We start from the raw sequence: 15,717 nt of genomic DNA on the forward strand, positions 1-15,717 counted from the left end.
TGACTCTTAACTTTTATAAAGAATATCTCTTTGGATTTGAGACTTTAGTCTTTGCAACTTTACAGATCTTCTTTATGCACCAAGAGCTTGTAACACTCCAAAGAGAAAGGAAAAAATGAAATCACATCATATAACCCCTTTAATATATAATAGTGTATTTTTAAATGTATTTTTTAAAATAGTATAATAATTAATTAATTATTCATTATAATTAATGTTATAAAAGTAGTTTATTTTATAGTATAAAATCTTCAATTAAAAAATATAATATTGTACAAAATATATTTACAAATTTCTACTGTTTCTTGGGAATAACCCTTATATGGACCACAGAGGTGCTTGTGTTTGTGAAGACTCTTCCAGAACAACTTGTGTCTGCTGTTCTTTGTAATAATGGCTGTTCTGTGGCAAAAGTCTTCAAAGGCTCTATTGTGGCAGCGGCTCTCGGTCACCATTCACTGAGAAATGGGCTCTGAGAGGCAGGGACGGGACCGGCCGTATTACACACGGGACGGGTCAGACGGTCAGACTGTTAAAATGCTAAAATGCTCTTTAACTGATTTTTACATGCTTCAGTGGTTTGCAGCTTCGCCAAATCTCTAGGAAGGACATTCTACATCTGATCCGCACACTGACTCTTGGACTTTGTGACTAGTTTAGTTGGTTACAGTCTGGCACATGCAGTTTCTTTTCCTTTAAGTCCCATCAAAACATTTGAAGTTGTTGGTTATCAGAGGTTATGGCTGTAATCCAGACACAACTGTGTGTGTTTGAGCTCATGTGTCCTTTCATCTCAACTTTCCCTTCTACAACAGTGACACTTTCATCTACAGATATTTATACCGCATTCTAGTCAAATAGGAAAGTCCGCTTTAGTCTGATGACACCAGTTTAAAAGTATAACCTACTGTAACACCCTAGCAAACGCACAGCAATGCATTATATAAGCAACAACATAACAATGCACTGTATATTCCAATTAGAGCACTTTAGCAACCCCATAGTAATGGCCTTGCAACCAGAAAACAATGCACTACATATACTATTTAGAACACTTTACCAAACGCATAGCAACGCCCTAGCAACCACATAATAATGCATTATATTGCTCTTTAAACACTTTCCAACCACATAGCAATGCCCTAGCAACCACATAGGAATGCCTCCTTGCAACAACATAGCAATGCACTGTATATTCCATTTAGAACACTTAAGCAACCCCATAGCAACGCCCTAGCAACCAGATAGCAATGCACTACATATACTATTTAGAACACTTTACCAAACACAGCAACACCCTAGCGACCACATAATAATGCATTATATTGCTCTTTAAACACCTTCCAACCACATAGCAATGCCCTAGCAACCACATAGGAATGCCTCCTTGCAACAACATAGCAATGCACTGTATATTCCATTTAGAACACTTAAGCAACCCCATAGCAACGCCCTAGCAACCAGATAACAATGCACTACATATACTATTTAGAACACTTTACCAAACACAGCAACACCCTAGCGACCACATAATAACGCACTATATTGCTTTTCGAACACCTTCAACCACATAGCAATGCCCTAGCAACCACATAACAATGCATTGTATATACAACTTAAAATACTTTACAATGCCCAATATATACCACTTTAAACACCTTAGCAACCACATAGTAATGCACTATATATATCATTTAGAACACCATACCAACCACATAGCAATGCTCTATATACCACTTCAAACACCTCAACAACCACATAACAACGCACTATAGGCTATGTATCATTTAGAACACCTAACCAACCACATAGCAACACCCTAGCAACCAAGTAGCAATGCACTGTTTATACTACTTAGAACACCTTAACAACCACACAGCAATGCACTAATAACACTTAGAACACCTTAGCAACAACATAGAAACATCTTGGCAACACCTTAGCTTGGTGGTGGCCATTTTTTCAAGGGTAAAACCCAACAATCTCCAAATAATTAGTGTATCCTGTCACTTGTGTAATGATTTGACTCGAACACTAAAGACTGTTGTTTTATTTCGTGGATTCTCTGAACGTTCTGCCTCTAGTGTTTGTTTGGCTCTGTGACTCCAGCTCTCCTCATCTCTCTCTTCCAGATCTGGCCGTGTCGTACCTGAGAGGTCAGCGCAGACTCGCCGAGGACGTCGACTGGGCTTACACAGGTGGGTTGAGCTGAACAAACGCTCTTATTGTGTGCGTGTCAGCAGACTCCGGTGTGGCACAGCACTGGCTTCAACCCAAACGCCTTAGAAAGCCTTTCTCCTGTGAGCGAGAGACAGGGATACGCTAGCAGAGGGATCAATGTCCGTTCTCCATTAGAGTCGCCCGCTGACCCACCGGTGCTGGAGATTAGCTGAAAGTCTGAGACACTTTAAGACACTCAAGACTTTCAAAAGAGTAAGTGACATTCAGGATTGTTGGAGGGCTTTGACTTGTGGCTTTTAAGTCAGGATGCCTGTTTTAAGGAGTATTTTTGTGACTTTTAGTCCATGACTATTAGAAGGTTTTTTTTGTTTTTTTTTTAAGTTTCAGTTTTCAGTAGAAAAGCTGAATGTTTAAAATGTACAGTCATTCTCTTACCTGGAAAAGGGACCAAAACGGAGTCACTCACTGACGAGAAAACCATCAAAACAAATGTGACGTTAAGTTTCCAGATGGTGCCAGTGACTGATGAGATGAATTATGGTAAATTAACCTCAAAGAAAATGTGAAATGAATCATCCAACACAATCCTTAAAATAGTGTCATTATGTAGAACAGGTTTGTGTCAAATTTCCTTGTAAAAATGTTTTAAATGGTTCAAATAAAATAAAATAATTTTTAGATGTGTATTTTAATAATAAGAATTTTTAAATAGTTTTGACAAGGAAATCTGAGACCTTGTTTGTTTATTTACAATTTGATTACAATATGTATAATAAACAAAAGATAAATATATTATTGTATATATCTAAATATAAATACAAATATATTTAATTAAAATTAATTTCATAGGTGTGTTTCAATAATAACCTATAGTTTAAAAAAAAAAAGTTGTTTTTTTTTTACAAGGAAATCTGGCAAACCTTGTTTTTTGTTTAGATTTATTTATTTGATTACAATATGTGTAAAGAATGTAAATAAACAAAATTATAGCTATTTAAATCTAATAATAATAATAATATGAAAATAATAAGAAGAACAAGTTAAAAAATTATTTATAAATAATAAAAAAATAATTTATAAGGAGATTTATTTAAATATTTAATCTAGTACTTTGGTACTAGCTGCTTGATTTAGATCATATTTGTGACCCTGGACCACAAAACCAGTCTTAAGGGTCAATTTTTCGAAATTGAGATTTATACTGAAGGATGAATGGAATAGAAAAATCTAAATATTGAGAAAATCGCCTTTAAAGTTGTCCAAATGAAGTTTTTTGCAATGCACATTACTAATCAAAAATTAAGTTTTAATATAAACAATAATAATATAAACATATAAAATTTACAGTAGGAAATTTACAAAATATCTTCATGGAACATGAAGAATGCCTTGTGATGGGGAAAAATGTATGTAATATGTACTGATATATACTGATATATACTTTGTTTAATATTTCATCTAATAGTTGTGTGCTTATGTGGAGCGTTTCAAATCAGTCATTTATGAGGCTCAGTTTGAATCAGCATGCAGCTGTCTATGTAGGCAGTAAACGGCTGGACTGCTCACTTGGTTTTGGGACGGAGTTCTTACATGATCATGGGTTACTGTAGCATGTCAGTCCCCCGTCGAGCCTGTTTTCCAGAGCCCAGGGGTGTGTAATTCCTGCCGCTGGCATGGGTCCCGTCTCCATCTGCTGCGGGGGCCGCCGCTCTTTTCTCTAAGAACGCTCTGATAACCTGCCGCCTCCGTCCTCAGCAGCACCTCTGCTTTACTGCTCATGATCTCGTGATGTACAGATACATATGTTTCTCTAGAGCAAATGGGTAAATGTTGTGTTGAAGTGTAAATTACTGATCGATCGCATTGCTCTATGGTGTACACAAGCTTAGTTGTCATGGAAACGACTCCACAAGTTACTCACATTCAAGCTACATCCTGTGAACAGTGAATATAATTATATATTTGGAAGAAATAAAGGACAGTTTAAACTTAAATAATTTGCAACATTCATTTGCAACATTCATTTCATTCGTTGAAATATATCATATTTAACTATATGATATATTATCCTAACATATTGTATATTAATATACATCTTATATAATATATCTTATAAAAAATTATCTGTATTTTTTTTAAAATATAGTTTTAAACAAATATATTTAATATAAATATATTTAAATATATAATATTTTATATTTAATTTAAAAATAACAAAAAAATGGCATTTTAAACTTAATTAATTATTGACATTTAATTGTTAAACTATTTAAATAGTACACTATTAAATATTTTTATTTACAATATTTTTTTAAATTATATTGTAGCCTACTATTCAATTGTTGACCATCAGAGAAGGTGTGTTTTTGTGAATAGTTGCTCCTTTATGAGTCCACAGACATTCACACCGGTTGTTCGCTCTACCTCTTCTTTGCCAACTTTCTTTCGTGGAAACTGTTGTGGATAATTGGTTGGTGTAATCAGACTGAATGTCGGTGTGGATCAGGGTGTCATTATGGTGGGGGAGGAATCCACATTAACCGTTCCCGACTGTGATCACGTTCGTTCCCATACGCCATAATTCTGCAGATCGCTTCAAAGGCCAAAGCGCATCCTACCTGTTATTGCAGCCTTCGATCGTGAGCGATCTGACCTTACATGCTGTTAGAAAAATATAAATATTTAAAATGTCAGAGCAGCCCAGAGGTCTCAAAATCCTTGAAATTACTTCAGGCTCTGCGTTTATGCCACATACGCAGACTAGCGGTTACCATAGCAGCAGCACTTCTCTTTGATTACAGCGTATCCATGTGTGTGTGTGTGTGTGTGTGTGTGTGTGTGGCAAGCCATCTTAATCCTCAATGTTCTAGCATGCATTTTCATGCTAATAAATGTCTAATAAAAAAGTTGTAGTATCATAATGAATAGGTACTGGTAACTAATATCTAAAGTTTTGTAAAAAGCTACTAGTACCAAAGCACTAGTAGCTAATAAATAAGTGCTAATGGCTAATAAGCAATAGGAAAGGTCAGCGCTAATGTCTGAAGAATAAGCACTAGTAGGTAATCCCGTAAGAAAATTAATCATGGTTTTACTACAAATAAAAAATAGTTAAACCATGGTAACCACAAATTAACCATGGTTTTGCTACACTAACCATATAGTTTAACCATGGTATTTGTAGTAAAACTGTGGTTATACAAAGGGTAATCAATCCGCCAAAAAAAAATTTCATAAGGGATAAATCAGCATTAGTAGCTAAAGAATATGCACTAGTAGCTTAGCACTAGTCACTAATGGAAAAATCACTAGTAGCTAATTAATTAGCAGGGGGTAGCTAAAGAATGCATGCTAGTAGCTAAAGAATTAAAAGTTATAAGCCAAAGAATATGTGCTAGTAGCTAATGAATAACCACTAGAAGCTAATGAATAAGCACTAATAGCTAAAGAATAAGTACTAGTAGCTAAAGAAGAGGTGCCAGTAGCTAAAGAGTAAGCGCTAGTAGTTAATGAATAAGCGCCAGTAGCTAAAGAATAAGAGCTAATATTTAATGAATAAGCATCAATAGCTAAAGAATAAGCGTCAGTAGCTAAAGAATAAACATCACTAACTAAATAAGCATCAGTAGCTAAAGAATAAGCACTAGTAGTTAATGAATAAGCGTCAGTAGCTAAAGAATAAACGTCACTAACTAAATAAGCATCAGTAGCTAGAGAATAAGCACTAGTAGTTAATGAATAAGCGTCAGTAGCTAAAGAATAAACGTAACCAACTAAATAAGCGTCAGTAGCTAAAGAATAAGCACTTGTAGTTAATGAATAAGCGTCAGTAGCTAAAGAATAAGTGCTAGTAGTTAATGAATAAGTGCCAGTAGCTACAGTATAAGCGCTAATAGCTAATGAATAAATGCTAGGAGCTAAAGAATAAGCAGCTAATGAATAAGCACCAGTATCTAAAAATAAGCATTAGTCCTTAGTGGCAAAGACACTAGTCGCTAAAAAATAAGTACTAGTAGTGTGAAAATAGATGCTAGTACATTTTAAGGATTAAATGTTAAAACAGCTTGCCATATTGTGTGTCTGCTTGATCCAGATGCGCACTGCTGTATCCTGACAGACTCATAGCACAAAACGCTGTTTTCCTGTTGAATGTGGATCCATCAATCAGGCTAACGGCCGACGTTTGTCGATATTAAGTAGTTCATGGATGTGTGGTTCTGCTGTCCCCACATGGTGGACGTGATCCTGTATAGCCTGTTAGGGACGTATTAATTATGTTGTAGCTTAAGAGGGTGAAGAATTGCCACCCAGGAGCTGAAAGTGAAATCACTGTGAATATATATATACACATTAATCGTCCTTCCAGGGAACATAGAGCTGATAATTCAGATCTAGTGTCTTAAAGACACGTCCTCGGCGACACTTTTAATCAGCTGTGTTTATGTTTGTGTGTGTGTTTGTTCAGTGATGTGTGACCCGTTGCCATCTGCTCTGTGACTTTATCATCTGCTGAAGTCAGTGTGATATATCATAGCGCTCGGTTTATGTTCAACATCACTGCAAGTGGCATTATTCTGCTCTGATCAGCACTGACTCTTCATATGCCATACCATGTGCTTCAGTTTGCTGCCATATGCCATTGGTTTACATTTTTGGCCTTTTTATTTGTAGTGTACAATAGAGAAATCAGAAAATTTTAGGCAGAAGAGGATCAAGAAAATGTCAAAACACATTTGAACCACAATGTTTTAGAAGAAGCACTGAATCCAAGGCACATGCTTTAATAAAATACATAAAATAAATATTAAGATATTAACTATAGCTTTGTCTCTTTATAAGAAATATAATGTCCTTTTAAAAAATATGTAATAAATGTTTAAAATAATAGAAATATTTAAAATATTATTCATATATATTAATATAATAATATTATTATTAATACTATTTAATAATATGTAAACAAATATTAAAATTGTTTTTGTGGATAGCTGCTCTTTTTTGTATTTTGTAAAACTACTTTTTGTAGCATTTTTATAGTTCTTGTATAATTATTCTACATGCAGTTTTGATCTCATAGTAACTGAGAGACTATATGCAATATTTCAGCTTTTTATAAATATTTTTATTTTTAATTATTTAAATAATATAGTCACATTACATGACTATTTAAATGAATAAATAAACTAAAAAGCAATTAAAAAGGTTCCAAGGCAGAAATGTGTACCAGTTATAGAACTTTCGCCTTATACATTCACGCAAATTTACCGAGAAGACAACATAAATTCAGGTCAATATTTGGTGCATTGATTAACACAGCATATCTTTACCTGATTTGCTTCATGTCTGACAAATTGCTTTTGTAAGTAGCTTTGGATAAAAGTGTATGCTATTATTAAGATTAGATTATTCACCCTTATTCTTCACAGGGGCCCTGAACCAGAAGCACTGGGCAAAGAAATATCCGGTGTGCGGCAATGCCAGACAGTCTCCCATAGACATCAGTGAGGAGTTCACACAGGTCAGGGTTCAGTACCAGAACCTGCAGCTGGAGAACTGGGACCAACTGACCACTGAATCCACCACCATCACCAACAACGGCAAAACAGGTCTGTGGTGTTTCCATATGTGATGAAGTGCAGATGAAACGTGTCTGGCATTTGAATTCCCTCTTTTAACCAGCACTCAGTGAAATTACACTGACATATTAACCACCGAGAGCGATGGCCTGCGATGAATGCAATTACAACCTGAGATTAATCGTTGGCAGACTAATGGAGCTGCTGAAGAATCAAATCTACTGGTGTTTCTTTCTCATACCTGTGAATGGCAGCTGGTCGTCTTTTAGAGGGTCTGTGCTTTTACAGGAGCGCAGAAGAAAAGCTGGCGCTGAATCTTTTGTTCTGATATGACACTGTGAGGGTGAGGGATTATTCCAGCACAAAAGGCAAAGCTCAAAATGAATCTTTTATCAGAGATGAAAGCTGAAATATGAAATATGAGCAATTAGGCATGCTGAATGAAGAGCACAATTACGTGTCAAGCGGTCCTTGAGTTTGTGTGTGTGTGTATCGTGTTTCTCAGTGGTAATCAGTCTGAACGGTCAGTACTTCATAAGCGGAGGTGGGCTCAGATCCAGGGTGCTGAATGAAGAGCACAATTACGTGTCAAGCGGTCCTTGAGTTTGTGTGTGTGTGTGTGTGTGTATCGTGTTTCTCAGTGGTAATCAGTCTGAACGGTCAGTACTTCATAAGCGGAGGTGGGCTCAGATCCAGGTTTAAAGTGGGCAGGATCACGTTCCATTGGGGCCGATGTAACGCCACTTCAGACGGATCTGAACACAGTCTGAATGGAAACAGGTTCCCCCTGGAGGTAAAGTTCACCACACGTCTAAATCGCCATAAATCGCTCCCTGTAAGATTGAAGATAATAATGGCAATGCATTCAACAATGTATTTAACATCCATAATAATATGACAATCATAAGTGTAACAGTATTCAGTGGAAAATATTCTGGGAGGAATTTAATATAAATTTAATAGAATTTAATGTTTGAATTGTGGAATTATTATTATTATTATTATTATTATTAGGGGCCAAGCATTGAAGGTGCGATGGCACCTATTGTATCCGTTGGCGTTCTTTTTCTTCATCTTCTTCCGCTCTTGAGTCTATGGCAGCCCATAGAACCGCTTGCGGGAAAGTTGTGAATTTAGCACTGATTGAGGACAGTCCCAACATTAACCATTGCAAGTTTGGCGTCTCTAACTCAAACTCTCTAGCGCCACCACTTGTCTAAACTTTCACTCATGTTTATGCTAATAACTTTTGAAGCGTAAGGCACAGAAGGAAAATTATTTTTTTCACTGATTCCGAGTCGAATGGACACCAAATTTCAAAAATAGCACTGATTGAGGACAGTCCCAACATTAATCATTGCAAGTTTGGCGTCTCTAACTCAAACTCTCTAGCGCCACCACTTGTCTAAACTTTCACTCATGTTTATGCTAATAACTTTTGAAGCGTAAGGCACAGAAGGAAAATTATTTTTTTCACTGATTCCGAGTCGAATGGACACCAAATTTCAAAAATCGTAAGGTTTAGTATTTTCGCTATTTTTAATAATTCGAAAAACCTACTTTTTCGAACTCGTCCTAGACGGTTTATCTGATTTTCACCAAAATTGGTTCAGATCATCTTCAGACCATGCTGGCAAAAATGTATGGAATTCAAGTTGATTCGTCCAACCATTCTCGAATAACAATATAACAAATAACAATAACGAATTCTATGAAAAGCACGCAAAAATGGATGTGAGGCTATATCTCCGCAATGGTTTGGCGTATTTAGACCAAACTCGGTGTGTGTTAGAACAAGCATGACCTGAGGCTACCTGCAGTATTTCAGCGCAGTGCCACCTAGTGTTCAGGATATATTAAAAAATGGCTATTTTTGCTTATAACTTCTGAATGGTTTGGCCAAAAATCACAAAACTCTCTTTAGATTTAGGTCTCTTTAGATTCGGTGGATCATGCTGAGTCGAACCATACCCAATTTTCCCATGTTAGCCATTTTGGGCGTCGGCCATTTTGAATTTTGTGATAAAATGCTATATTTTACAAACGCATTGACCTATCGTTACGATAGGTATACCACAACTTGGTATGTATCTTTGACACCATGCCCTGATGGTCCTCAAAAAGTTTGGGGGCAGCGCCACCTTGTGGTCAAAAGTTATAAGTTATGTTTTTTTGTACTAAACAAAAACCATTTTGTATATCGACAATCAACGAATTTACTAGAAAGATGCCAAACTGCATCTGAGGCTGTATCTCTGCAAAGCTTTGATATATTTACACCAAACTTTGTATGTGCCATTGTCACCTCACACTGACCAGGCCACATCATTTAGGTAACAGCGCCACCTATTGGTCAAGAGTAGAAAACCATTAATTATGAAATTTCCAAAAATGCTAATAATTTTGGATTGCATTAGCCTATTATAATAAAAATAATCTCAAAACATTCCTTGGGTCATGCTGACAACATAGATACCAATTTTACCATAGTTGGCACAACTTCCTGTCCGCCATTTTGATTTATGTTGAAAACCTACTTTTTTAAATTCCTCCTAGACCGTTAGTCTGATTTTCACCAAATTTGACTCTGATAATCTTCAGACCATGTTGGCAAAAATTTTTGGATTTCGTGTTGATATACAAAACGGTTCTTGTTTAGCGCATCAACGAATTTGCTGGAAAGATGCCAAACTGCATCTGAGGCTGTATCTCTGCAAAGCTTTGACATATATTGACACCAAACTTTGTATGTGCCATTGTCACGTCACACTGACCACGCCACATAAATTTGGTAACAGCGCCACCTATTGGTCAAGAGTGATAAACCATTCATTAACCATTAATTATAAAATTTACAAAACTGCAAATAACTTTTGATTGCATTAGCCTATTGTAATGAAGTGTTGTTATGCCGACAACATAGATACCAATTATGCCATAGTTGGCCGACCTTCCTGTCCGCCATTTTGATTTATGTTGAAAATCTACTTTTTCTAACTCCTAGACCGTTGGTCCAATTTTCACCAAATTTGACTCCGATCATCTTCTGACCATGCTGGCACAAAGTTATGGATTTCATGTCTATAGACAAAACCATTTTTTGTATAGCGCCGCTACAAATTTGAGGCATGATGCCAAAATGACTCTGAGGCTGTATCTCTGCAAAGCTTTGACATATTGACACCAAACTTTGTGTGCCATTGTCACCTCACACAGAACACACCACATATATTTGATAACAGCGCCACCTATTGGTCAAAAGTGATAAGCCAAAAAATCACATTACAAGTGGTTGTATTTATGATTTTTCAGCCATTTTGACTAAAATCATCTTAAAATGGTTTTAATCACTCATTGCTGCAGTTGGTCTGATGCTTGCTTCTGTAGTGCTTGGCCCCGTAATTGCTGCTTGCTGCTATATTTATTATTATTATTATTTACCTCTGTTACACTGTATCCATAAAAATTCCAAATAAATAAATAAATAATAAATGAATGAATGAATAAATAAATTGAGTAAATAAAAAAATCTAAAGATTATCAAAATAAATTAAATACCTTCCATTCCAAATATTTTATTTAGACTAATTAAAAAAAACTTATAAATTGATTTTCAGCATAAATTTTATTTTATTTTGTGATTACTGGGGTATGTAATTAAACATATCATGAAAAAAATTAAATGCCTTCCATTCACTGAATTTTCAGCAAAAAATAATAATAAAAAAAAATAAAAGAAAAATAATAAGAAAATAAATAAAAAACTTTCCTTTACAAGTATTCAATATATCATAATATATCTCATTACTGGGATATATAATTAAACATAATGAAAAAGAAATTAAATATCTTCCATTCATTGAATTTCCAGCAAAAAATAAATAAATGGGTAAATTAGGTCAAATATGATTTTGTGATTTTATGTTGACTTTAAGCCAAATTCATGCTAAAAATGAAATAGACTGAAGTTGTTTCTGTCTCACAGATGCAGATCTATTGTTTTGATGATGAGGAGTTTGAATCCATAGACGAGGCGATAAGTAGCGGAGGAAAGGTTACTGCTGTAGCTATCCTTTTTGAGGTGACATTTTCATCCTGCGACCATCAAACACACACAAACACATTTGTATATTAACTCATATCTGCAACCCTTTTATCATAATGACCTAAGTTTGGTCTGTTTCTTAGGCCAGCATTGAAGACAACCAGGACTATGCAGCCATCATTGAAGGAGTAAACAGCGTGAGCCGATTTGGTAAATCTTTTTTTAAGATTACATCCACAAACCTTTTCATTATTTCAAACTGCAATAACAAAAACACAAACATGCTTGTATTGAAGGTAAAAGCAGCCCTCTGGAAGCGTTTTCTCTGCTGGCTCTGCTTCCACAGTCCACCGAAAAATACTTCATGTACAACGGCTCACTCACCGCGCCGCCCTGCTCCGAGAATGTGGAATGGATCGTGTTTAAAAACACAGTGGCCATCTCAGAAACACAGGTCAGGACATATATTCTTCTTCTTCCACTTCTGTTTCCACTGTTGAATCTATGGTATCCTATAGAACCACTTGCGGGAAAGTTATGAAATTTGGCACATAGATAGAGAACAGTATGAAAATTAACCACAATAAATTTGGAGTCTCTAACTCAAACTCTCTAGCGCCACCAAAAGCTCAAATTTGAACTCATGCTTATAACTTGAACTGTAAGGTCTGGAAACAAAATTCTCAAACACAGAAACAAAATACAGTTTTCACCAAAATTGGCTCAGATCATCTTCAGACCGTGCTGGCAAACTGTTATTAAAAGGTTTTTAATAGATCAAACCAAACTGGGTCTATTTTCTTCTTCTTCAGCTTCCGTTCCCTCTTCCGTTATTGAGTCTATGGAAACCCACAGAACAGCTTGTGAGAAAGTTATGAAATTTGGCACACAAATAGAGGAAGCCTGGATATTAATCACACCAAATTTAGAGTATTTAACTAAAACCCTGTAGTGCCACCTACAGCTCAAATTTGCACTCATATTTATGCTAATAACACCTAAACCATAAGAGCTAGAAACAAAAATTTGTGATTCAGATTCCTTCGCTCAATATGATTTGATTGTATCATATGACGTCATTTTCCATCATGAAAATTTAGAATTTTTCAAAAATCCTACTTTTTCCAAACCAGATGGTTTGTCCAATTTTCCCAAAAATGGTCACAAATCATCTTCAGACCATGCTGGGAAAAGGGTATTAAAATCTTTTTGATAGATGCAATCGTTCTCATATAACTCATCATCAAATGTGATGGCGTTATGCCAAGCTGGATCTGAGGATATATTTCCTTCTTCTTCTTCTCCTTGTTCCTCTTTGGCTTCCGCATTTGACCCTGCGTCCCATTCGGAAGGGCTCATCCCTATGCCCTAATCCCTTCAAAGGGTTTACCCTCCGGAGTGACGGCTTCGAAGGGTTGAAGGGTGTAGCGGACCAAATAACTGTTTCTTGAAGTGCCCTTCTGTGTCATCATCACGTGCCCACACGGAGGCGCCGTCATCATGCAAGAATCTGCGCAAAGGATCATGGGGGCCTGAAGTGTCCATCAGTTGTACCCTTCGAAATCCTTCATTCCGAAGGGCCCTTTGAAGTGGCCAGTTTTGAGCACTTCAGTTTGGAACGACCCTTCAATATGGCGGCCATGATTGTTTTCACTCCAAAGTGCCCTTCGGAGGGCGATATATATCCTGTTTGGAACTCACCGTGAGTCTATGGCAAGCCATAGAACTGCTTGCAGGAAGTTGTGAAATTTGGCACACAGATAAAGGATAGTATGAACATTAACCACAGCAAATTTGGAGTCTCTAACTCAAACTCTCTAGCGCCACCAACAGCTCAAATTTGCACTCACATTTATGGTAACTTTTAAACCATAAGGGCTAAACTTTTAAACCATAAGGGCTAAAAACATGATTTTTTTTTTTTCGACAAACCTACATTTTCAAACTCGTACTAGTGAGTTTGTCGAATTTTCACTAAAATTGGCTTGGATTATCTTCAGACCGTGCTGGCAAAAATTTTTGCTAGATCAAACCAAACTTGTATAATTCCAAATTTGGCCAAACTTGATGGCATGATGCCAAAATAGATCTGAGGCTGTAGTTTTGCAAAACTTTGGCATATTGACAACAAACCTTGTGTGTGTCATTGTCCCCCAACACTAACCCCACTAGATCAGTTTGGTGACAGCGCCACCTATTGGTCAAGAGTGATAAGCAATTACGGCCAAATACAAGTCATTGTATTTATGAGTTTTCAACATAAAACATTTAAAATCTTCTATAATTGTCTTTGATTACTAATTTTTGCAGTTGGTCTGTTGCTCAATGCCATGCTTAGCTCCTCATTTTGCCTCTGTTGTCCTCTTGGCCCCTTAATTGCTGCTTGCAGCTATATTTATTAGTCATGTTTTCTGTGTAACACCTCTTTTGCCTGAAAATGGATTTATCTCTTGAAGATCAGGCCAGTGAGAAGAGTTTGGGGTCAGTATTGCAGCCGCTGGCATTATTGTGTGTGTGTGTGTGAGAGAGAGAAACCCCTCTCCTAAAAATGTAGCATGGTGAGTTCATCTCTGACAGCCCCTTTAAACTATTCTCAAGCAAACGGAGGCGTGCATTAATATTTCAGCTGGCCACAGCCTGACGTGTGGATCAGAGATGAGCCCTGGATGTCAGCGACAAAACTTTGCCTCTCTCATCCAGCTGCACTTTAAAGCTCAGTTTTCAGATGCGAGGAGGTTTTTTGTCATGCGGGTGTGTTGCTATTTTTTCTTTGCCCCTGTGCCTGATCCACTTTAAGCACTTTAAGGACTGTTTCTTGAGCATGAAATTTTTAAGATCAGGCCAGTGAGAAGAGTTTGGGGTCAGTATTGCAGCCGCTGGCATTATTGTGTGTGTGTGTGTGTGAGAGAGAGAAACCCCTCTCCTAAAAATGTAGCATGGTGAGTTCATCTCTGACAGCCCCTTTAAGCTATTCTCAAGCAAACGGAGGCGTGCATTAATATTTCAGCTGGCCACAGCCTGACGTGTGGATCAGAGATGAGCCCTGGATGTCAGCGACAAAACTTTGCCTCTCTCATCCAGCTGCACTTTAAAGCTCAGTTTTCAGATGCGAGGAGGTTTTTTGTCATGCGGGTGTGTTGCTATTTTTTCTTTGCCCCTGTGCCTGATCCACTTTAAGCACTTTAAGGACTGTTTCTTGAGCATGAAATTTTTAAGTGGCGAAGTACAGGCATGCTGAAGTAAAGCTGATGAAACTTCAGCGCTGGTTCATTGTGTCGTCTGATCTCATTACTGACCCGCAACTGCATAAATTCACTCATGCATATAATGCTGTTCACACTAATTTATCTCAATTTCAATTTAAATGCAATCAGTATAAACAAAATATAAATAAATGAACTTGTTAGTAATGCTTGATTGTGCAAGCAAATTCTGATACTTGCTGTTTTATTTTTGTGTGATGATATTTTTTGTATAAAGCTCTTCTTGCACAGTATAATGTCTTCTTGCACAAGAAAATCAATATGTATTGATTGAGTGTAGGGATATGCCGGTATCAAATTTTCATGTTGCGATTAATTGCTAATGCTTTTATCACGGTGTACGGTATTATCACGGTATTGAAATTTAGTTTTAAAAAAGTGCTGTCATAATACAGTATAACAGGTTTAATAACTTTTTTCTTATAACAAAAATAACTGAACATTTAAATGCAATAAAGCAATACAGAAATATAAGGGTTTACTCTTAGTTTTTTCTGTAATTTAATTACAGTTACTTCTGATGTAATTACATTAAATACTGTATAGAACAATAGTGGATTTAACATCAGAATGTAACATAATGTTAAAATATATGTTTTTAATGTAACCTTCTCCCTTTAAATACTTTGGTCAGTTCAAGAATAATTTATGC

At 36.4% G+C, this 15,717-nt stretch overlaps 1 protein-coding gene across 1 annotated transcript in view; it reads left to right on the forward strand.

Annotated features, from left to right (window-relative positions):
• Positions 1–15,717, forward strand: part of LOC107725913 (receptor-type tyrosine-protein phosphatase zeta-like) — a 61,719-nt gene that overhangs the window by 17,254 nt on the left and 28,748 nt on the right. The window contains exons 2-8 of the mRNA XM_016535328.1: positions 2,133–2,198; positions 7,608–7,787; positions 8,263–8,301; positions 8,438–8,550; positions 11,743–11,838; positions 11,946–12,012; positions 12,099–12,256. Coding sequence (XP_016390814.1) covers positions 2,133–2,198; positions 7,608–7,787; positions 8,263–8,301; positions 8,438–8,550; positions 11,743–11,838; positions 11,946–12,012; positions 12,099–12,256 — 719 coding nt within the window. The remainder of the gene's footprint in view (positions 1–2,132; positions 2,199–7,607; positions 7,788–8,262; positions 8,302–8,437; positions 8,551–11,742; positions 11,839–11,945; positions 12,013–12,098; positions 12,257–15,717) is intronic.

Source organism: Sinocyclocheilus rhinocerous, unplaced genomic scaffold (assembly GCF_001515625.1).
Source record: "Sinocyclocheilus rhinocerous isolate Xijiao unplaced genomic scaffold, SAMN03320098_v1.1 scaffold395, whole genome shotgun sequence".
Taxonomy (NCBI): Eukaryota; Metazoa; Chordata; class Actinopteri; order Cypriniformes; family Cyprinidae; genus Sinocyclocheilus; species Sinocyclocheilus rhinocerous.